Source organism: Corythoichthys intestinalis, chromosome 2 (genome assembly GCF_030265065.1).
Source record: "Corythoichthys intestinalis isolate RoL2023-P3 chromosome 2, ASM3026506v1, whole genome shotgun sequence".
Taxonomy (NCBI): domain Eukaryota; kingdom Metazoa; phylum Chordata; class Actinopteri; order Syngnathiformes; family Syngnathidae; genus Corythoichthys; species Corythoichthys intestinalis.
In genome coordinates, this window is record NC_080396.1 from 58789837 (window position 1) to 58814036 (window position 24200).

The following is a 24200-nucleotide window of genomic DNA, read 5'->3' on the forward strand; positions in this document are numbered from 1 at the left end:
TGGTACTCCTAAATTGAAACCTCAAAGGTTAGACGACCAAGTTTAATTTAATCAAGCTATTCTCTTGCTTCATTTATTATTTATTTATTTTGGGAAAAAGACTAAAACTCCCAGGAGAAAAGTCATTGGCAGCATCCAAATACTTTTGTCTGGTGTGTTTTGAGTGTAATGATAGTTGTCATGTGGAATTGTAGATCCAGTTTTGGTCATCTGTGGCTTGCTTCTAAATCCAAGTCACTATTTACCAATGATTTTACTCCCCAGGACTTTGAAATCTCATTTGAAAGACAAAAGTAACCCTTAGTAGATGACACACTGTACTTCTGATGTACAGATTCGCTTTCCTCATTGATTGGAATGTTTCATCATTTTTGACCCAGTAGCATTAAACAGGTTAATATTGGCTTGCACTTGCATGAATAGAATTACGTAATAATGTAACTTAAATAATTGCATGTACAGTTAATAAAAAATAAATGATTCCAAATATCGTTTATCTTGATGATATTTTGTTAAGAGTCCTACCTTGAGATACCACTGTATTCTAATGTGGAGTACATATATCAAAATGCGTGCTATCTGTGGTTTGTGTGTTTTCCCACCGTTTTTTTTTTTTTTTTGTGCAGTTGGATAATCATCGTAATTATAATCACTAATAATTATATTATTTCCATCTTATGCATTCAGTCTGTAAAATGAAGCGTTGGTACTGCATACATAATACGTCTGCATGGGGAAGCTTCTGCCAAGCCCTTCTGATGAAACAGCAATATCATTATGTCATGCACATCCAATTATTTACAATGTTAACGAGTTGATGGTGTGTAAAATAATAAAGAATACATGAAAATAGTCTGTTTACACTGTAAATACATATTTTAAGTCATCAAAATGACTAAGTTGAGCATTTCCTTGATTTATGTAAATTCATTATCAATGTAGATACTGCAATTCATTCCCTTAAATGGATAAAAATCTGTATGAACTCAAATGTATGTCATCCCCTTGGCAGGCAGTATGAAGACAGAAATGTAAAACATAATAATAATAAGTACACTGGGGACTAATCTGACAAATGCCATTATGTGATATAATCAGTCATATAACAGTTTTATACTTTAAATACTTTCACAAATTAAGTACGTTCAATATATACATTTCAAGTCATTACCTGGCATACAGTAAAATGTCCAAAATCCACCACAATAGCTGAGGAAGAGTTAGTGGTTTAAATCACCCACAAATCGAGTTGGAATTGACTGAGTTGTATTTTATGAATGCTTTTGTCTGACTTTAAGCATTTTTTATGGTGGAATCGTAATCATAATTTTAAAAATGTGTTGATCCATTTATGTGATTTGTTGGAAAAACCTCAATAAAAACGCATGTTGCTTTAAATGTGTTTTGATGTTTTTCTTCTCTGATTTTGGTGCAAGTATAATGGATATGATCAAAGGTATGTAATATAAGTGTAATTATTGACTTCTAAGTGAGGCATTTGGCAGTTATACATCCATGACATGACAAATAGCGTGAAGGCTTCCCTTGCGAGTCTGTTTGACATGCATCGCTGTGTGCAGAAAATACGTGATCAGCTACTACATACTGTATCTTAAGTGTAGAAAACAGACTGTACAAAAAAAGCTACATCACATCAGAAATTGATTGAGTGACTCAGAAATATTTGAGATTTCATCTTTGAGGGTAGAAACAAGATGTGCCGTTTTCAGGAAATGTTTGGTTCAGTCGGAATGTCTTCTCTCACGGTCTATAGGTGAGAGTGAAGAGCCTTCAACATATTTGTCGTCGTAAGCCCGCTACACACGTCAAAAGTTTTCAATGGAACACAGGAGAAAAATGCTTGTGTGTGCTGCAGTTTCAAAGTCGCAGCCAGTGCTACTAGGAGCCAAAAGCTGAAACAACAACCTGTATTAGTGGGAGTAGAGGTATCAGTAGTTAGCATAATATCAGGTAACCAGTCATTGTATAACTAATTGTAGTTAGTTAACATTTAGTAGTAGTGGTAGTAGCTGTAATTGTTTTACTATTACTAGTAGTAAGTATAGTATTAGTTGATGGTACTGGTAGTACCACTAGTAGTAGCTAGATTAGTACTAGTGGACAATAGTTATTAGTTTTCATAGGGACATTACGTAAGTAATAAGATTGTGGTAGTTAAAGAGTACTTAGCGGTTGCCTGGCACGGCCAGACTGTTCTCCCTGTATTTTTCAAACACTGAGAAAAAAGTCTGGGACCCAGCCCATTAACGGCCTCTCGAGCAAGTACAAAATCTATCGACAAATCAGATTCGTTTATTTGCGTGATGTGTTCTTTACGAGCAACGTCACTCTTCCGCGTCGGAAGTCGTCTCCACAACAACATAGAAGGCGAACGGGAGAGCCGAGAATATGTTCCAATCCACGGTAAAATCAGTTTTAAATTACCAAAAACACATCGACACGAGTCATTGACAACAGTCTGTCTCGCGCTAGCCATGTTGAATAAACTCCACTCTCCTCGTATGTTTACTTCCGCACGCAAGTCCCTCGTCCTGCCCTCGTCGTTTTACTAACGTCATATCTGCCCGTCGCTGATTGGTCCACTCTGCTGTCTGTTTGCTGTAGCTTGCTCCGCCCTGGAAATTGTATCCGCTGAATGGTGGCCTGACTCAATAGCTGGAACAGCGGTGAGTCTGGTGTACCAGGCAAACTTAGCGGTATTGTTAATACTTACTCATACTAGTATTAGTACTACCATTACTACTAGTAACAATGTAACGTATAGTAATGATGCTCGTGAGCTCTACTATTAGTAGGAATAGGTAATCATTTTATTAATATTAGTGGTAGTCTTATTTCTCAGTAATTAGAAGAAATGACCTGTGCTGATAGTATTAGCCATAATACGGTTATTGGTACTACAACTGCAACTACTAGAACACAACTAGTAATAGGAGTAGTATTAGCAATAGTATACAGTAGAAGTGAGTAGTAATTTTAATGCCCCTTGTGTTGGAGGTTAGTCCTCGTAATAGTAGTGGTAGTAGTTTGAAGCAAAAAAATAGGACTGAATAGTAATAGCAATTATTGAGATGGCTATTGGAGATAGCTATTAGTATTAGTTGAAATAGCGACAATGATAATCTAGTAAATTAGTTATAGTACTGATGTAGTATGATAGTGGTAAGGGTAGAAACAGTAGTAGTAGTTATACTGTGTACAGTGTAAGCAAAGTACATGGGAAATGTTCCCAACAATTTTTACGTGTGTAGTGGGCTTCATACTGACTGACAGACGACCGGAAAGTGGATCCCTCACCACGGTGTACAACATTGCGCCAGACTGCGTACGTGTCGGTGTGTTGCAGAAGGTTATCAGAAAGTGTGCAGAAAGCGACCCTGAGTTGTCACATGGCATCAGGAGCAAGGGGCAGTACTGACTGGGGCACTGGGAGGAAAGGGTGAGGTGGGGGGTTATGGGTGGACCCCCTTCAATCCCCAACTTGCATCCGCTTCCTGCTGCTACTTATGCCGTTTGTCCTCATTCGCAATGAGTATGGAGATGCTGCTAATTCGCCACGGTGGCACACTAGGCCCCTCTTGGTCTTCCAGAGATGGACAGAAAGGAACATTGCAACATTAAAAAGACAAGGTCGTCAAATGTTCAAAAAGGAGTGAACGGAAGACTCACCACAAGTGCTTACTCGATTAACTCTTGAGTCTCAGAGAACTGGAAAATAAATACAAGCAACTAGTTAGTAATATAATATGGTAGCTAGTGGTGCGACACAGGGGACCGTGTATACAAGCCCCCCCTATTCTTCTGGTTGCTTAGGAGCAGTAGTCAGGGAATGGGCCACAGTACTGGGTTAAGATAAGCACAATGTTGATTTTCTTGTTGTCTTACCTGTTGACTGGAATTAGCAGATGGAGGGGTGATCACATTTTGGTCCTGGGCTAGGTTAACAGGGGCAGAACAAGGAAGATGAGTCGCACGCCAGTAAATGTCCAGATACTCGGCCAGGTGTTCGCATGCATCCTCAAGCTGGTTCTCGTCTAGGATCACGTCAAACATCTCCTGGTAGGCCCACAAAAACAGGATCAGCAAATACTTAACTGTAAAAATCAATCTATTCATATGTACTATGTAGTCGATGTGCATCCATCCGTCCTTCCATCCATCCATCTGAACCTTGCACCCCTACACTGCTGGCCAAAGGTATTGGCACCCCTGCAATTCTGTCAGATAATGCTCAATTTCTCCAAAAATGATTGCAATTACAAATGTTTTGATAGTAATATCTTCATGTATTTTGCTAGCACTGAAAAAACACAAAATAGATTGGAACATTTTTTTTTCTTTTCTCTCTTTTTTTTTTTTTTTTTTTTTTTTTTTTTTAAATCATTATCATTTTACACAAGACTCCAAAAATTGACCGAACAAAAGTATTGGCATCTTTGAAAAATCATGTGTAATTAACAGCACCTGTTACTTACCTGTGGCACATAACAGGTGGTGGCAATAACTAAATCACACTTGCAGCCAGTTAAGATTGATTAAAGTTGACTCAAACTCTGTCCTGTGTCCTTATGTGTACCACATTGAGCATGGGGAAAATAAAGACCAAAGAACTTTCTCAGGACTTGGAAAGAAAAATTGTGAGGAAGCATGGGCAATCTCAAGGCTACAAGTCCAACTCCAAAGACCATGTTCCTGTGTCTACCGCGCGCAGTGTCATCAATAAGTGTAAAGCCCATGGCACTGTGGCTAACCTCCCTAGATGTGGACGGAAAAGAAAAATTGATGAGAGAGTTTAGTGAAAGATTGTGTGGATGGTGGATAATAAAGCTCGACTAACATCCAAACAACTTAAAGCTGTCCTGCAGTCCGAGTGTACAACAGTGTCAACCTGTACGATCCGTCGGCGTCTGAATGAAAAGGGACTTTATGGTAGGATACCCAAGAAGACCCCACTTCTGACCCAGAGACATAAAAAGCAAGGCTGGAGTTTGACAAAACTTACCTGAGAAAGCCAGAAACATTTTGGAAAATATATTCTCTGGTCAGATGAGACAAATGTAGAGCTTTTTGGGAAAATGCATCAACATAGAGTTTACAGGGAAAAAAACCGAGGCCTTCAAAGAAAAGAACACGGCCCCCACAGTCAAACATGGCGGCGGTTCCCTGATGTTTTGGGGTTGCTTTGCTGCCTCTGGCACGAGACTGCTTGACCGTGTGCATGGCATTATGAAGTCTGGAGACTATCAACAACTTGCAGCATAATGTAGGGCCCAGTGTGAGTCTGGGTCTCCCTCAGAGGTCATGGGTCTTCCAGCAGGACAATGACCCAAAACACATTTCAAAAAGCACTAGAAAATGGTTTGAGAGACAGCACTGGAGACTTCTGTAGTGGCCACTAATGAGTCTGGACCTAAATCCCATAGAACACCTGTGGAGAGATCTGAAAATGGCAGTTTGGAGAAGGCACCCTTCAAATCTCAGAGACCTGGAGCAGTTGGTCAAAGAAGAATGGTCTAAAATTCCAGCAGAGCATTGTAAAAATCTCGTTGATGGATACCGGAAGCGGTTGATCGCAGTTATTTTGTCTAAAGGTTGTGCTACCAAGAATTTGGATGAGGGTGCCAATACTTTTGTCTGGCCCATTTTTTGAGTTTTGTGTAACATGATAATGATTTCATTTTTTCCATTCTCTTTTGTGTTTTTTCATTGCAAGCAAAATAATTGAAGATTACTACCAAATCATTTGTAATAGAGATCATTTTCTGGGAGAAATTGAGCATTGTCTAACAGAATTGCAGGGGTGCCAATACTTTTGGCCAGCCGTGTGAGTATTTATTTGGTATGGTGTAATTCTAAATCAACATTATTGAAAAATAATTATTTTTTTCATTAATTTTCATCAGTTACAGTTAACAGTATAAGTGGGTAGGGTGGCAAAATGTTTTCAAATTTGTCTTCATAAGTACACCTATTTTGAGTTGATATCTATTAGCTTTTCATATGCTGTCTTCTGATAGAAACTTTAAAAAGTTTTTTTTTTTTTTTTTTTTACAGGCATATAAGTCGAAACCAATATTTCTTTACACTTTGGTCCAAATGATTCCATCTTTTCTAATTACAACTAAATATTCTGAATGTTTATTAATGCTTTTTTTTTTGCTTTTGTCATTCATTTGTGCCATTTGTGACCTGTCGATATCCAGATTTGCCCAATAAATGGATGACTTGGACAAAGGTGGAAAGATGTGGGGGTTATTAAGTGTATTATATGAAAATACAAAGCAGAAAGCACATACAGGCGGACACTGAGCAAGTTTGTCCCCTGCCATCATCTGGACATTCAGGTGTTTGCTCTGTGACTTCCCCCGAGATTTTATCAGCCTCTGCAGAACCTGGAAGTTCAGCCCACACAAAGATACAAAATGTAAAGAAAATACAAAAAAAGTTAAGTCCAGGGTTGCAGTTTCCAGATTTTGGAGGGTTCTTGTAGTTTTTGTTTGTCGTTGCTTGAAGTCTTGTTAATAGAATTTCATGGCCTTCAATATTACATATATACTGTCGCTAGGCAGTATTATTTGCAAACAAACATTAACGTTCATTGTGATGCTGATTATGCCCAACTATACAGTACATCCCCTCAAAACTAAATAGCCCACTCGATTGGAGAATTTGGGAGGCGTGTCTCATTGAGATTAAACAATGGATGTCCGGTAAAATTTTGCTGCTCAATCCTGAAATAACTGATGGACTTTCAAATGTTTTTTTTTTCTTTGATATATAGTATAATTCAATTTGATAAATGTTGCCCACTTGACATCCATTGCTGTCATCCTGAAAGGGAGATCATCCACCTGTGGGCCTTCTCAAGATTTCCTGTTTTTCCCAGTTGGGGTTTTTCTTTCCTCGTTTGGAGGTTCAAATCAATTGCATGAAAAAGACTTTTGAAAATGTTGTATACAATAGAGTTTTGGATGCCTGCCAGTGCATACTGTTCAAGTGTAACATAAAAAAAACCCCAAATTGTTTTAAAATCCTGCCAGAGCCGAAAGGTAAGCTGAAAAAGTGGCAGTGCATAGGGTGCGTTTGTGATTTACCTTGGGTGAGGACACTTTAACGTAGACGACGATAGGGGCCAGAGAAGTTTTGAGTAGCTGTGCAGGGTGGTTGATGGTGTCTGCATCCAGGATGACAAGCTGCAGGGACTTGGCGAGCTCAAAGATCCTCTCAATTTCACTCTGAACCTCAGCTGAGTAGCACGGGAAGAAGGGTTATGTGAACATTCACAGCAAAGGACGACATTATCATTACTCACCGAGGCTGGACCGTGTGTTGGATCGCTCCATAATAGCCTTCTTGTTGAGCACCGAGCGCTTGGCCAGTGACAGGTCAGCAGTCACACGTGTGATGGAGATCCTACAGACCAAAGCATCTTGTCACAAAATGACCATTGCAGCAATTTTGCTTCATTAGGCAGCAAACATGCAATCTCGTGGCTATACATGATCTATTAGTATTATTAGACAAACAACTTTTACCCACCTGCCGTCAAACCTGTGCTTTAGAAAGTCAAACAAGGCTTTCTGCATCATGTCTGTCACCTGCAAACAAATAGTGTGAAGTTAAAATAATCTTGCTTCAACTTTTTGTTTATCACATTATACCAGAGTTGGGTAGAATGAATTTCAAATTCCACGAAAACTATAGAAAAGGAATATGCAAATACAAATATTGCTAAAAAATATTAAAAAAAGTTCAGACACATTAAAAATAGTGCACAACTGATGTGAACATGACAAAAATAATTCAAATATATATATATATATATATATATATATATATATATATATATATATAAATATTTATATATTTTAAATTCAAATCCATCGACTCATGTTTAATGACACATTTACTTATATTTAAGTACCGTACTGGCCCGAATATAAGACGGTGTTTTTTGCATCGAAATAGGACTGAAAAAGAGGGGATCGTCTTATTTTCGCGCTCTAGACATTATACCCATTCACAACGCTAGATGGCGCCAGATATCATTGAAGCGATGTTCTGTCATGACAGATCTCAGCTACTCTCAAGTTTGTTTGCATTATTTCATTGCAATGTTTTTCTTTATTCAGATTTGTTTCAAGACTACAGTTACAGTTTTACTTCACTTTGATGGTTAATGCAGTTATTGCAATTTTGTTGTTTTATCACAATAGATTGGTTTATTTACATTTCAAAAACCAGAAGCCATTCATTTACGAATGTGATGGCACTTTAGTTTACATATTTAAATGTTCAGATATTAAGATTTGAATGAGGCAAATTAACATGCTTTTTCTCTCAAATATATTGTTATAATCATTTGTTTTGGATGTACTGTAATTATTTTCTGTATAAAAATTTGGTGTTCAAAAAGTCTTTTTTCAAACTTGAGTCTTGAAAACCAGTGGGTCGTCTTATAATCATGGCTGTCTTATATACGGGCCAATATGGTACATTAAAAATTAGAAAATTAGCATTGGCATTGAAGTGCAGAAAATGATAGCCACTTAATTACTTTTAATTAATAAAAAATCTAAACGATCTGTCAGCAAGTTATTTTCTGTTAAAACACTGTACAGTACATGTATATGTCCTCCACATATTGCTTGCAGGTGGTCAATCTGCAATTGTCTCACCTCATAGCCTTTCAGCGAAGGTCCAACCAGCACCACAGGCCGCATTGAAGGAACAACATCATATGGGGGGACGAGTTCAGTCTACAGCAGATAAAGACCAATACATAGAAATGATGACACAAACACATTACACCAAATTGTATAATATAAATGAATGATGCAACGACATCCATAGGAATGCATTTATTACATGAAAAACAAACCTGTTTCTGCTTCTGTTTGGCTTTCAGAACAAACATGAGACAAGAAGTACAAAACTCATGAAGCAAATCATTATTTGTTTTGGTAAAAAAGCATTAACAATACCTGTCACAACACTGTAAAATTAAGCTTTCAAAAAAAAAAAAAAAAAAAAAGGAAGGAACAGAATTACAAAAATCAGATGAATTAAAAAAATTCAAATATCTGTCAATGGATCGAGAACATTTTGAGTCTAACCCTTAAGACTCGTATTCACAGAGAATTTAGAGAGTGTCCAATGTACCGTGGACATTTTTGGGATGCGGGAGGAAACTGTAGTCCGAGGGGGAAACCCACACAAGCACGTGGAGATCATGCAAACTCCACACACAAAGGCAAGAGACTGGAATCCAACCCTTGAGGCAGATGCGCTAAACAGCCACCATTCCGCATATTTATTGAGAAGAGCAAATTTAATGTCTAAACATAATTTTTTTACATTGCAACATGACAATGACTGTTCTGCCTACATTAATTTCTATTTAAAAAACTCATTTGTGAAGAGCAATTGTATGTTTAAAAGCATACTTCACTGGAATGTGCTTGCGAACATGTACTGTGATTATTGAATTTTCATGGTTGTTGCCAATCTTATTGATTATATATTGTACTATTACATGACCTTCATGATGTACTTGTGATTAGTGAGAAAATGTTCAAGTATTAAAGAAAAAGTAATAATTTCAATCATTATGAATAACAGTTGAGTGCATGAACTGTTCTTCAGAACATGTTAATTGGTAACTTGCTCCATTGCCTCATCCCGGTGCTATTTTACATATTTCTTCAATGATGTACTTGTGATTATTGAAGGCCATTCGGTATGTTGTATAATCAACAAGACTGGAAAAAACATGCAAATAGCGCCTTCCATAATCACATGTGCATACATCCCAGTGAAGTATAATTGTAGAGACATCATTGCCCTTCACTCGAGTCTGTTGAGTTGAGTTCTAGTTAATGTAGTTTTACCCGCATCTGTCATGTTGCAATGTAAAAAGTGTGTTAGGAAAGGAAAAAAATTCAGATGAAGGATCTATTTTCTTGAAACGTATTAAATCGATTCGTCGAAACAAGAGGATTGTCTATTTCAAATAACACAAAATCGTGAAAATCTTATGACATCAAAAAGCTTGTTTTAAATCAGATGTTAAGATGTTTTTGCAAAAAAGCTTTTCAATATGTATTGTCCTAAAATAAGCCGTGCCATCTTTAAATTTATGACATTTTATTTGTTAAGGGATTGCGTCTTGTTTGAAGGGTGATGAGATATTTTTTATAAGAAATTAGACTCATATTTTTGACTAATTTTGCATTATTGCAATGACTGTGCTATTGGGGAAAAACAAAGAATGGTGTTTTAGGGGTTATTTCATGCATCACATGCAATAAACTAAGTTTCCTGTTAACATGTATTTTGTTAAGAGGCTGGTACAGCTGTCGCTTGAGAGGCAATCAGTCCCCAAGGAAGAGTGATTCAGTAACAGGATTCCTCCAGCTCTACATACCTGCAGATGGTGGCGTGGATCTCCAGCCTCCAGATGACGCGTTGCCTCCTTTCCTGCAGGGAGACAACATTTTGAGTGTCAGAGGACGAATCACCCTCAGGTGGCAATTTGGAGAAAAGCCGGGAAGACACGAGACAATGCGTGCCAACAAGGAAACCTTCATTAAAATGTGGAAAATTTACTTCGGGGCAATGACAGCAGGTGGATGATGTATATAACAGAACAATGTTTTGTCACATCGAACAGCTTCAACTGTACAGTGCTTTTTACAGTACTTTATCCACATTTACAGCCATTATGCAAAATGGCTTGATGTAGATGAAGTTTATTTTGTAGAGAATGTTTTGCATATTAGATTTAGCTTGGCACTACAAACATTCACTTCCTCAATTTTCCACAACTTTGTCAGCGAAACAAAAAGGGGATGGTGGGAGGGTGTGTGCTAATGAAAAGTCTGATGCTAGCTGTAATATGTATGCTCACTTAAACACACTAATACAGATCCACATATCCTCAGACATGCTTTTTAACCCCTGCCCACCCTGAGGCCCTAGAGGCCCGGGCCTAGGTACATCCGCATAGCCAGGACCACACCCAGCCCCTCCCCGCCCCTCAAAGCACCACCCCTGCTCTGCTGCGACTTATAGTCTGAAAAATCCAGTACAGAGATCTGTCGCTACTTCGCATTTCAGACTTCATGCCCTCAGTCCACCGCAGATTTTTTTTAATTAAAAAAAAATTAAAAATAAAAAAAATTCAGATGAGCTGCCCCGAGCTGATCGCGTAGTCCAGGGGTCTCCAAACCGGTCCTCGGGGGCCGCTGTGGGTCCTGGTTTTTGTTCATACAGATCAAGTACAGACCTTTTAACCAATGTGGTTTGTACTAAAACAAGCAGCAACTGACTGCAATCAACTGATTACACTTACAAAACACCAGATTGGTGAAAAGGTCTGTACTTGATCGGTATGACCAAAAACCAGGACCCACAGCGGCCCTATGTGGAATAGTTTGGAGACCACTGGCGTAGTCTCACTCTCGCTCCCTTCCTCCCTCTCCCTGCTTTTTGTTCGTCAGGCACTGCAGCACTGCACTGGAGTTGCTTATTAAAGTTAACGATGTTGCCATATGTTTGTGTTCGATCTTGCCAGAGTCATAAACTTCATCGTGTGTAAGTGACAGGATTTGAGTAGACTTACTTAATGAAGCCTTTAATAAAGCCAAGAATTTTTCAACTACTACTTTATTCTTGTTTAAAAAATAATTTGGTGGGACAGTAACATGTTTAAAACTTATCATAATTATTACATTTTAAGTACTTAAAAAACATTTATTTAAAAAAAAAAAAAAAATCACTCTGGTCCCCATTAACCGCGAAAAACTAGGGATCACTGTAATTAAATTTTATCCAGGCTCCTACAAAAATCAAAACACTCTAAATAATTCGTACAAAAGCTGCGCATAAAATGCACTGTGCACTTAGTCCAAGCAGTTTTTCCCGCAATGTAAATGTTGACTGTGTGGCCTCTAACCTTGCCGCCGCCTTCTGCTCCTGTTTTATCCTGATGGCCTCAAGTTTGACAGGGCTCGGGATGAACGTGATGTCTGCTCCCTCCTTCACCAGTCGACCGATCCACCAGTCATTGTTGTATTTCTGCAGGACAGGAAATGCATGCTGCTCAGAGTTTCCCGAAAGATTCATTTTCCTTTGCTAAAAAAAACGAAGCACACATTGTAATTACAGAAAGCTGGCCTCTCACCTCTTTAATGTGCAGAAAGTCTTTGGTTTCAAAATTAATGGCTGCTCCTTGGACTGGGCAATCTTCATCCAGAGCCCCACAATAACTAACATTGGTTTTCACTGCAAAGGCCACTGGTTTTGACTGTTCACAAGAAATTTATTTTTAAAAACTAGAACATTTCAATCAATAAAAAAGATAAGAATTCAAATCTGACTTTGGCTCTCTCCAGCTGCAGTTGAGCCTGGCGCTCGGCTTCGCGCCGAGACGCCTCCTGGTCGTCCTCCAGGGACAGGTCGGAATCCGAGGGTCGACTAGTGTAGGAATCGGCTGAACCCTAAAGGACAAATTTAAACTGAGTGACACACAGCATAGTAGGTATGAGACCAAAAAAATACCTGAATAAAATGTACAGAACACAAACAAAATAGGTATACAGTATTTCAAATATGCATGACAGCATGATTCCAATAATACAAAGATCATTATACTATGGCAAGTAATAACAAATATATCGTGGTTTTTAATGTCAGGAAAGTAGGGCTAGTTTTAGTCATCGTGTGTAATAGAAATTCAATGGGTCTGACATCTTGACCCATATCACCACTACAATGGTGCGAGATAAAGGCCTGTAACTTGCTTATTCTCTCACAGTTTGTGGAACTTCCATGTTTGTGTATAAATTGATCACTTCTTTGTTCGTAAAAAATTGAACGCTAATCAAATAATAAAGCATACATGATTTCGGACTGCGAATCTCCGGGTTCGCTACTGTAGTTGCCTTGGCTTGTGCTAGTGTGCTAGTGCACGATGTACACATACCTACACAAAGTCTAGATTCAAAATGCAGGCCCAAGTGCTTGGTTCATTCACATACATAGTTCATGTTGGTCTATAATCATGTGCACCTAGTGGTACTTTGATTTACAAGTAACTTATATGGCGGGAAACACAGACAAGGCTGAAAAAGCAGTTTCTGCTCTTGCACGCCTCTTCAAAATAACCTGCTGTATTTTAAGCCAAAAGAACTGTTGTGTTTGATAGAACAATATGTCTATATGCTGCCATAGCAGTTTCATGGCGCATTATGCCCCCGGACCATTTTTAATTTGTCAGTTTTTACCTGGAGACCCCCGTTTACAGACACTCTGCAACCTCTTTTGTTTCAACCCAGCCATAAAAAGAAGGTAAGTAATTATATTTAATATTCAAAATGTCAATCATTTTTAGCTTTCATAATTAGCAATCATCCCATCTTTAAAAAAATATTATTATAAATAATTGATCCAAACAAAGTAAAATTGGGAAATTTTTTTTTTAAAGGGTAAATATTTGAAAAACAAAATATCACCACTCCATGTTGTCTGTGAATTACAGTGTTTCACCAATAAAATCTCCACAAAGTCCGGCTGTAGCCATTCACAGCTGCGTCTTGACACTCGTTGATGCATGCTACATGGAGGTTTTGGATCGAAACAAGGGCGATAATGTCTCGTTAAAATCATGTTATATTTAATTATGCTCTCTCATGCTCTCACCTCGAGTTACCGAAAAGCCACAAAAAGACATACAGTACATGACAGTCGAACGGGAGCGCGAGAATTATGGACACAGCAGGCTAACTGACTAGCATGCTGTCCATTACCTTTTTGACCTTGTTGCTGTTTGGAAGCTAATTATGAGATGATATCGTTGTATTAGATACATTTGATGCTTAAATCATAAAGCCTAGGTCTTAGGCTTCAAGGCTAAATACAATAAATAGATAGTGTTATGTACTCACATTTATATGTTGCCTTTATGCATATAGAGCCTTTTCTTCTTAATATCTTGCATTCACATTCTTCAATCATAATTGAAAAATATTTTAATGCCCACTGCAAAATTAAAATATTATGGTATTTGAATTTAATCCCTAAAATTTCAGCTATTTTTCACTCACCTGATTTGACCTACTTATAAAGTGTCAAAAAATGTCCTCCTGTTCAAAATTTTTCTTCCCCAGAAAATATAGTATAGTATAAATATTTTAAGGTTTCCAATGATGTATTGCTCATGTACATATAGGACAATTTTGATTATTGGCCAAATTGGGGGGTCTCAGAGCTTGAGTGTTTTCCGCCATATTTATGTAATGTAACATATATATACATGCTGTTGTATGCAACCAATTGGCCCAAAAATACCTTCACAAGGTCTACAGCACATTAAATTAAAGGTTGAGGCAGGAATTTATAAAGTAATGATAAACAACCACAAAACACAAACCAAGCAGATGGACAGAATACTATCGAAGATGACTGGCTAAATGAACTACACTTGACCGACAAGCATGCTTCAAATCATGTTGAAAAAAACGCCTACTGGGTATAAAACAAGAAAATACAAATAACTTTGACAAGTGTGACGATTAGTAGGACACACGAAAGGCATTAATGTCAAACAGTTCAAATCTCTAAGAGATCCATTTGAAAAGTCATTCAACACATCAAATAGTGTATTAATGGTAGGTAGACTGTGTGAGTGTCATGATGGTTCCAAATGTTTGTCAAACTAGGGTTGCCAACTCCCTGAAAAAAATATAAGGGACACCTCATTGGTAGAGCATGCCGGCCTAATAACGGTCATCCTTTAATTATTTTTTTGTATGTGAAAGGTTATGTTTTAAGTTAATATAATATTTTTACTCAAAACTGAATTAATTAGATACATATTTGAGTGATATCAGCTATGTAGTTTTATACTATAAATATTAGAATTTAATACAATTGATACTAGAATAAATTAACGTCTGCAATGCTAAATTTAAAACTGTATGATTTTTTTCACCCCTAAAGTCCCAAGCCTTTTTTGTGTGTGTGTCTGTGTTTTTGGACGTTTTTTTTTTTTTTTTTTAACGTGTAAGCATAAACGCTGAGGTGGGTTCAAAGTCCCCTCAGCAATAACAGTTTCGCAAATGACCACACCAAATATAATGTGGACATGCAAACGAAATTGACGGAAGACAAAAATATAATACAAATAGTAAAAATAAAATACAAAGGTAGAGCAAGAAAAGAAATGTTTTACTCACGCTTCACACTATCTCCCACACTCTTACACTGCTGGCCAAAAGTATTGGCACCCCTGCAATTATGTCAGATAATGCTTAATTTCTCCCAGAAAATGATTACAATTACAAATGCTTTGGTAGTAATATCTTCATTGAGTTTGCTTCCAATGAAAAAACACAAAAGAAAATGGGGGAAAAAAACATGAAACTGAAAAATTCATGTGAGGCTTCTCTAATTTGTGTAATTAACAGCACCTGTTACTTACCTGTGGCACAGAACAGGTGGTAGCAATAACTTCATAAATCATACTTGCAGCTAGTTAAAAGTTGACTCAACCTCTGAGCATGGAGAAAAGACAGAAGACCAAAAAACAGTCTGGCGACTTGAGAGGCAAAATTGTGAGGAAGCATGGGCAATCTCAAGGCTACACGTCTATCTCCAAAGACCTGAATGTTCCTCTGTCTACCGTGCGCAGTGTCATCAATAAGTTTAAAGGTGCCAATACTTTTGGCCATCAGTTTATGTTGTCTTCCGTTTTCCTCATGGCACGCTACAGTACCTCCTCGACCAATGAGATGTCATTGTCATTCTTCTGTCAGCTGATTTCAAGCAGGAGAGGTCGGAGAATGCGTTTTCCTCCATATTTTTAAAAGTACTGTACCAATTTCTTGGTTCTACAAATAAAACACTTTTCGATTTTCATGATAATATGGGACTGAGCGTGTCCCTTGTAAGCTTAATAAATGACATGTACTTTTGTTTCTGAATACCGGACAATTCCGTTTTTGAAAGGCACGGTTGGCACCCTTATGTAAGACAATGAATGAGGGGAAGATGAATTCACATTTTTTTTTTAAATTTCAAGATGAGAAAATGCAAACTCTACCAAAAATCATTTACACCAGAAAAATGACAACACTAATCAACCATCTTCAATCCTTTGGTAAGTATTTTTGTTCCAACTTTTGTTTAACAACAGTGACATTCTGAGTGGATGCATGTGAATGGAGCACAAACTCAGATGATCATATGATGTATGGAGATAGCTTGGAGACAGCAACTAAAGGCAATTCAGCACCTGGGAGTCCCAGCCAGACGCCTAGTGAAAGCCGACAGCTGTCCAAAAGAAGCCTAGGAGTACCAAGAAGTGCTTAGCTGCCAGATTGTAAACATTTTGTAAACAGTAAGTGGGGGGATACTTCCAGGTGGCAGAAAAGAAATGGCTTTCAATGACCTATAATGAAAAAAAAACCCCCCACAAAATCATATATCTTACAATGTACTGTATATAAGCCCAAGGGGTCCAATATGGCCCATGGTGTTGTTCTGTCGACAGGCACATTTTAGTTAATTCTTACATTACATATGAATCGCATGCTTTTATTTGTATCGTATCATAATAATGTTTGTTAGACAATCCCATGTGCAGTTACATAAGATTATGTAAAGTTGCATACTTAATGATAAGTTTATGTGAATGGGAATGTTGAGCTCCATGACACTGTAATGAAATGCTTCCCAATGCATTTTGATGCATAGAGGTAGAAGGGGGAGGGATAAGTGTACTTTCATTTTGAAAAGTTCCTCCCTTGGTTTGCAAGCTGTGATGAGACAGTAGAAGGTGTCATGATTTCAAGATGGACATGTAAAATTATGTACATTTAAAATCATGTTTACATCATTAATTTTTGTGATGATATGATGAACTAAAAGTAGAATGGATGGAGCAAGTTGTTTTATAACGGCAATCCACTGAGATTTGCTTATATCTAAACGAAAACACTGATTCATTGTACTGTACTGTACTGTTGTTCCAGGACCTAGTTTGGAAATCGTCGTATGTCAAGCAGGATTTTCCCATTAGAACACATTATAATTCCATCAATTCATTCCACCCAAAAATCTACACTAAATCCTTAATAAATACTGCTGGAATTGTTACAAATAGCAATTACACAGAGAAAAACAAATAAATTGTGAGTAAAAATTGGAATAATAATATAATCATAGTAATAATTCCTGTAATATTTTAACGAATCGTGTTCTAATGTGGCGAATGTGTTTTCGCGTAGTACCTGAACGCATCGCGTTGCTGACTTGACAGAGTGAGATGGGACTTTTTAACTTTCATTTTGTTCAACTGCGGGGGACAGTAGGCGTGTTGTGTTGCACAAGTTGATGGAATAAATGATTAGAAACCTGACGAAACTGGCAATTTCCGTGGCGATGTTACCTCAACAATAATTGCCACCTTAACTTATAAATACTGGCAAACAGAAGTCGGAGGAGGACCGTTGAGAGTAGACATTCTACTGCGGTATTATCGAGCCAGTTCACGGATGCGCACAGTACGGTTATATTTTTTTATTGTTTCCACCTTCATTTCAAGGGTAAGCATCACCTTTTTGCTTTTTTTTTTACCACCTGCACGAATATTATTTAAACCCCTGTTGATTGCTTTTACAAGATAATCTGCCGTGCGGCCATCTTGCAGGAAAACAAAGAAACTGCGGTGCTGTCGTAGATCGTCATATTTCGAGCATGTCGTCGGGTGTAGAAACAAATGGCGAGTCAAATTTTACGTTGGATGTCGAAAAGATCGTGTGTTGAAGCGATCAGATTAGAGGTACAACTGTACTGTTAAAATTGCACCTATTTTTGAGGTTTTTTGTTTAGAAAATGATTCACAACAAGATGTTTATCAGGGAATGTGAATATTTATTTTGATATATATTTATTTTGAAGAGAGCATATCTAGGCAATGATCCAAACAACAGAACATTTCAAAATATATCCAATATAGCCCAGTTTAAGAGGTAGTAAGAGCATCTATCATAGCAGATTGGAAGTCAACCAGCCAGTATTTTTTTTTAATTGTTATTTCTGGAATTACTAGTTGTTGTTGTTTTTTTTTTTAATACCTATGTATGCATTCCCATCAACTATTAAAGTGCCAATTTAAATTAAGAGACGCTGGGACTCCGATTGAAAAAGTTTAGCTAATACTTTTTCGATTGACATTGACGAATTCAAACTATGATGCCAGAGAGTAAGGCGAAAATCATTCAAGCCATCTACCATGTTTTCTCAATTGCTGTGCTTTGGTCAAAAACCTGGTTTACGAGTGTTACCGTCAGAAAACACATTTTCCACTGGCAAGAAAGTGTAACTTAATTGTGAATTGGTCTATATATAGAAGAGAGAGAGCGAGGGGGGATTCGTGACCATGAGTCTGCCTGCAGAGCGATGCAACAAAGACGGGCACATCACAACATACCTTGTTAAAGATCAGTCCTGTAGCGCTGGAGTCAGACATGATCGCCCCCCACCTCCCCTATGGTTGCAAGGGGGAGATGGAGGGAGGCACCATCAGCCTAAGTGCTTCACTGCTGCCATTGCTTCCTTCCCTACAGTGATTTCCTACACAAAAGTGATGCAGCGACTGGATGGCTGCTCAGTGTACAGCTCAGCATCAGCATCAGCTCCACCCCGATCGAAAATCTCGAGCATCTGACTGTGCAGCATCACACGTTGCTACTATATGTGGCAGCCAATCCCTCATTCAGGACATTCTGGTGTCACTTCTAGAATTAAAGGGACATATTTTGATGCCCAGGAGCACGGTAAACAAGTAGTTGGCACAGCTGGCTCGCAGATTTAAGTTTTTTTTCCTACTGGAATCGTATATGGAGTTTGCATGTTTCCCTGTGTTTGCCTGGGTTTGTATGGGAACTCTGGCTTTCTCGCACATTTGAAAGACTCTATTGTATATTGTCCCATACTGTGAGAATGATTAGTTTGTTCATTGTACGTGTCAGTACTTTTGTTTAGTTGCTTGGGAAAGGCTCCTTCCCCTCATCCTAGAAGCAAAGTTCTGAGCTTACGAGCACAGTAAAATAGAGAAGGGCTTGCTCACAGAAAATTTACCAGATTCACTGTACTTGGTTGTGGAATTTCACACTTCCACAGCAATTCAAAAGTAATTTTTTGCAAATATGTTTCCTTTACAGTGATCCCTCGCAACTTCGCGCCCTCGGTCCATCGCAGATTTTTTTTCAATTTAAAAAAAAAAAAAAAAAAGCCGATCGCTTAGTCTCAGTCTTGCTCCCTCCCTCCCTGCTCTTTGTTTGTCGGGCACTGCGGCAGTAAGTTAACGATGTTGAACAATGTTTGTGTTTCATCTTGCCAGAGTCACGAGCTTCAAAAGGGCCACATGCGTCAATCATCGTTGAACTTGTTGAACAGTTGCTGTGGCAACTCATTGTGTGTATGTGAGAGGATTTGAGTAGACTCACTCAATGAAGTGTTGCGAGTGCTGCCTTGGAACAAACAGGCTCTGTGTGCGCATGCGCGGGCAGGGGGATAGGCAAGCGCACGCTGGAATGAATGTATGTGTGTGCAGTGACGTTCGAGGCAGCCAGACGTGTTGTGTTCGCAGCAATAAACGTGTTAAAAGTGATCCCGAGCAGTTTGTAATTTCCATATGTCACTCCAAGACTCACAGCCAAGGGAGGTAACAGAAGCATTTGAATAAAGCCAAGCATTTTTCTACTACAGTACAGCACTTTATTCTTGTTTAAAAATAATTTGGTGGGACAGTAACTTGTTTAAAATTACCTCGAAATAATCGTATGTTGAACAGGATTTTCCCATAAGAATACATTATAATTCAATTAATTTGTTCCACAGCTGGAAAACCTAAACTAAATTCTTAATAAATACTGATGTTACGGTTGCAAATATCAGTTACAAAGAGCAAAACAAATAAATTATGAAGAAAAATTGTAATGATAATATAATATTAATACTAATAATAATATTACCTGTAATAATGTAACAAAGCGGGTTCTAATGAGGCGAAAGTGTACCTGAACGCATCGCATGGCTGACTTTACGGATTGAGCCTTTTTACGTTCGTTTTGTTTACCTTGCTGCGGGGGACACTAGGCGTTTTGTGCTGCACAAGTTGATGGAATAAATGATTAGAAACCTGACGAAGCTGGCGATTTCTTTGGTGATGTACCACAATAATAATTGCCACCTTAACTTATAAAGACGGACGAACGGAGGAGGACCACCATGAAAGACAGTCTACGGCTGGATTGTTGAGCCATATCACGGATGTGCACCCCACGCTCATATTTTTCTATCATATCCATCTTCAGGTCTATGGTAAGCATCATCTTTTTTTTTCACCACTTGCACTAACATTGTTGGAACTCATGTTTATTTCTCTCACAAGAAAATATGGCGTGCTTCCGTCTTGCGGGAAAACAAAGAGACTGCGGTGCTGTCATAGATCATCGTATTTAGAGCATGGCGTCGGATGTAAAAACAAATGGCGAGTCAAATTTTACGTCGGATGTCGAAAAGATCGTGTGTTGAAGCGATCGTATGTCGAGGTACCAATGTATATGGCATTTTTTTAAAATCACAATTTGGGGAAAAAAGTGAAAAAACAGGTCTTATATGTATCTATTTCCAATGCTAAATCAGAATAAATATATTGAATGCACGAAAAAAAGAAAAAATAAATGTTTTTTTGGGGGGGGGGTGCGCTACTTTGTGGTTTTTCACTTATCAAGGCAGGTTCTGATACCCATTAACCGCGAAAAATGAGGGATCACTGTACTTGTCATTTGGTAAGCGCTGCTAAAGAATGACATTTGGTTTGCCATTAACGATGTACAATTTGGCACAATCTGAAATATGGCTCATAGATTGGAAATTGTTTGGTTTGACCCGATCCGATGGTTCAGTTTGAGGTTCTGATCTATCATTGGGAAATATACTTAACCAAGGGTTTCCCACGATGCACGAGCACGCAGATGGAACAAAAACAATTTTTTTTGAAATCATTCCATTCAGGCCCTTGACTGAATGGCTCACACATCCGTTTTGAAACCAGTATGGCTCATCGTATTACGTTTTCTAGTAAACCACAACCATATCCATTTGCAAGGCTTGGCCATGGTTTGGCAGAGTCAGAGAACCTGGAAATGTCCGTATTACGTACTATTTACATTCGTTCTTCATGAAATGGGCCTGAACACTATAAAATCCTTGTTTTGAAGTGTTTTAGGATTTGTCTTAAAAAAATTTTTTTTAGCAGTCTTTGAATGCAGGAGTGAGATGCATTGTCAGTCATCTAGTTCTGCTAAGAAGAATTGGCATGTATCAAAAGCAAAGTGGCCGGATTCTTGCGTGCTCCCGTGATACTGTTGACGATTTCAAATCTGCTCATTTGCAGACTATTTAGACTTGCAAAAGCGATTGGAATCCAATCACAAACCGCATAGATGACAAACTTCACAAACACCAGGTGACACGCTTTTTTCTCCTACAGTTATGGTATGCATGAAACAGTGGGAAGAAAAGTGGAATTCCATGATAGGTAACTAATAACAGTACAGTAAATAACGAAATATTATGTCCCTGACTGGCACACAATTACATTCTTCTGGCACGTCAGTTCCTGCCCACAGGCTGTATGTTTGATATCACAACAAAAAAGGAGCAACTATGCTATTAAAAAACACAATATAAAATTGCTTCATGGATTGGTTTTAGTTTGATTTTAACTAATGCAATCTAAATAATGATGAAATGGCCCTTGCAGATTTCCATTATTCAGTGCACAGCACTTGGAGGAAAAATATTGCACACCCCTGTCTTAAAGCAAAGGAGCAGCCTCCACAGCTGGGCTGGCTCATCCCCAGGCCTGAGGCACCGAAGACCCTACTTTGGTGTCCATTATGCTGGTATGCTCTCATCAGCCTCATTTAAGGTCGCTGCTTATAAATGAAGTGCACTCCACCACAGCTTTTAGCAGAACATGTCTCAGGGCTTTAGTCCTGAAATGTTTATCTATTTATTTATTTATTTTCATGAAAAAGGCACGCACAAGCACACATACACACAATCACAGCCTTTGGAGTGGACAATACACGGTGACTATTTTCATCATTAGGGCTGAACATGAAGCAGGAGTTGGGGGTGCAGTGCCTCCAAACAAGCGTGAGGTTGGCGAGAGAATAAAGACAAGGCGAAAGAGAAGAGAATAGAGAGAAAATAACATTTAGAAATACTCGTTTGCTGTTAATCCATTGTTAAAGATAGAAAGTGAATTGATGACAAGAGGATTAAGCGAAAGATGGCACAAAATGAGATTAGCACAGTCTTTTCTTGTTTTTTTTTTATACTCTTCAGTCAGTCTAATTATAGCTCAGCATTGTCTCATTTCTCTTCTCCATCTTTACTTTTCTAATTCTTCTCATTTTCACTTCCCCTCCAAAATTTTCACCTTCATTCTGCCAGCTCGTCTCCTTTTCGGTTAGCGTATTGCCAAAGTTTACTGGGTTTTGATGAATTCCCACCAGAAAAAAAACAGATTTGACACATGCTCAGACATCTTGAAAAACACCACCTTGGTCACCTGAATGAGAACTAAGCTTCGTAAATGGAGAAGACGAAGGAAATAAAAAAAAAAATGAGTTCAGTGTTATATCTTGCAGTATTGCTTTATTCTCTTGATACTGTCACGCAGGTGTGTGATTGTTTCTTTTTTTAGCACTTGTCAAAAGAGGCCTAAAAAAACAAAAAACAAAGATAAATACACTGACTGAAAAAATCTAAGTCAACCAGAGGTGAACATGCAATGTAAGGTCATATAAGGATACTTGGCTCTTGATATTTTTTTTTTTTTAAGTTGCATGTCACAAAACACAAACATAAAATTGATTAAATAAAAAATATTATAAACACAGTCAATTAAACCCAATGTTCTGCCATGCTTACAGTTTTGAATGTTTATTAGCGGCTACTGCGCATGCCCAAACTAACGTGTGCGAGTGGTGACGTCATTGTAATGAGAGTCTTCCATTTATATGGTTGAGGAGCAAGCCCGCAATCGAATCCTTCAACTTTGGAGGCCGGTGGGCCCATTCTGCAACACAATCATTGCGTCTTGGTTTCGCATCATCACCGTGTAAAGTCGAGGGTTAATACCATACACCTGGACTAAAAAAAATTGATCAATCAGTTAACATTCCTGTCGACATTTCATATTCAAGACGAAACCGTAAAATTAGCGTGTTAAAGGGAGTTGAATAATTTCTTTTCACATTGGAGGCACCTCACCCCTCATGCAAAAGGGAAGCTGAGGCAGCATTCCGGGCAGAGGTGGATCATAACATCCCCTGACAATGCAACCAGAGTCTGGCAGAGTGGATCAATAGGAGAGCCGCACAAATGCTCCATCCTGTCCCGAACAACTCCAGCCTGCTAACATTGCCCCGGAATGCTTCTGCATCTGATATAGATATTTACAGTGACCCCCTATTTGTTGTGTCATCTGTTTTCGTTCTGTTGCCATCAAAAAATAGGAGGAATGAAGTTCTCCGAGTTCTCCAAATTAGGATCAAGATTTGTGTTTCCAGATTTTGGTCTCATTAAAATTTAAAATAAAATTAAACCAATGTTGTATTTTGACCAAAATTTTAACCCAACCCATAATATTTCATTTAACAAAGGTTTTGATGATGTTAGATGAGCTAACGGGAATTACCATTGATTGCATGTAATCATAAACCTTCAAACAACTGCGACTTGATCTCTAAATTACACCACATTACACTGTATCTTCCCCCCAAAAAACTCAATGCTGCCCAGCATGCTACGGCACTATGTGTTTCTATCAGTGCTGTCATTAACCCCAGTAATCTGATTAAAGTTAGTTTCCATAGTGCCTGTGCGTTACTATTTTGTTATTGCCTCATAATGTATGTCCAGTGGGGCAAATAAGTATTTAGTCAACCACCAATTGTGCAAGTTCTCCAACTTGAAAAGATTAGAGAGGCCTGCAATTGTCAACATGGGTAAACCTCAACCATGAGAGACAATGTGGGAAACCCCCCCCCCAGAAAATCACATTGTTTGATTTTTAAAGAATTTATTTCCAAATT

General features: G+C 38.2%; 1 protein-coding gene across 1 annotated transcript; it reads right to left on the reverse strand.

Annotated features, from left to right (window-relative positions):
- Positions 1-3086: 3086 nt before the first annotated feature.
- LOC130911980 (voltage-dependent L-type calcium channel subunit beta-4-like) lies at positions 3087-24075 on the reverse strand. Its single transcript, XM_057829686.1, has 14 exons — positions 18515-24075; positions 12402-12521; positions 12206-12328; positions 11978-12099; positions 10448-10500; positions 8903-8922; positions 8700-8780; positions 7561-7619; positions 7334-7434; positions 7116-7267; positions 6318-6413; positions 3907-4077; positions 3691-3729; positions 3087-3604 (listed from the first exon to the last, which is right to left on the reverse strand). The coding sequence occupies exons 1-13, from the start codon at positions 18551-18553 to the stop codon at positions 3700-3702; spliced, it is 1167 nt and encodes a 388-aa protein (XP_057685669.1). The 5' UTR covers positions 18554-24075; the 3' UTR covers positions 3087-3604; positions 3691-3699.
- Positions 24076-24200: the final 125 nt, after the last annotated feature.

Bases quoted from the DNA above. Each gene is read 5' to 3' on its own strand.
- LOC130911980 (XM_057829686.1), bottom strand. From the start codon at position 18,553: ATGTCTGACTCCAGCGCTACAGGACTGATCTTTAACAAG. The intron at 10,501-11,977 runs GTTAGAGGCCAC...GTCTCCCTGCAG, and splicing joins GAGCAGAAGGCGGCGGCAAG to GAAAGGAGGCAACGCGTCAT. The intron at 7,620-8,699 runs GTGAGACAATTG...ATTTGTTTGCAG, and splicing joins CTTCGCTGAAAGGCTATGAG to GTGACAGACATGATGCAGAA.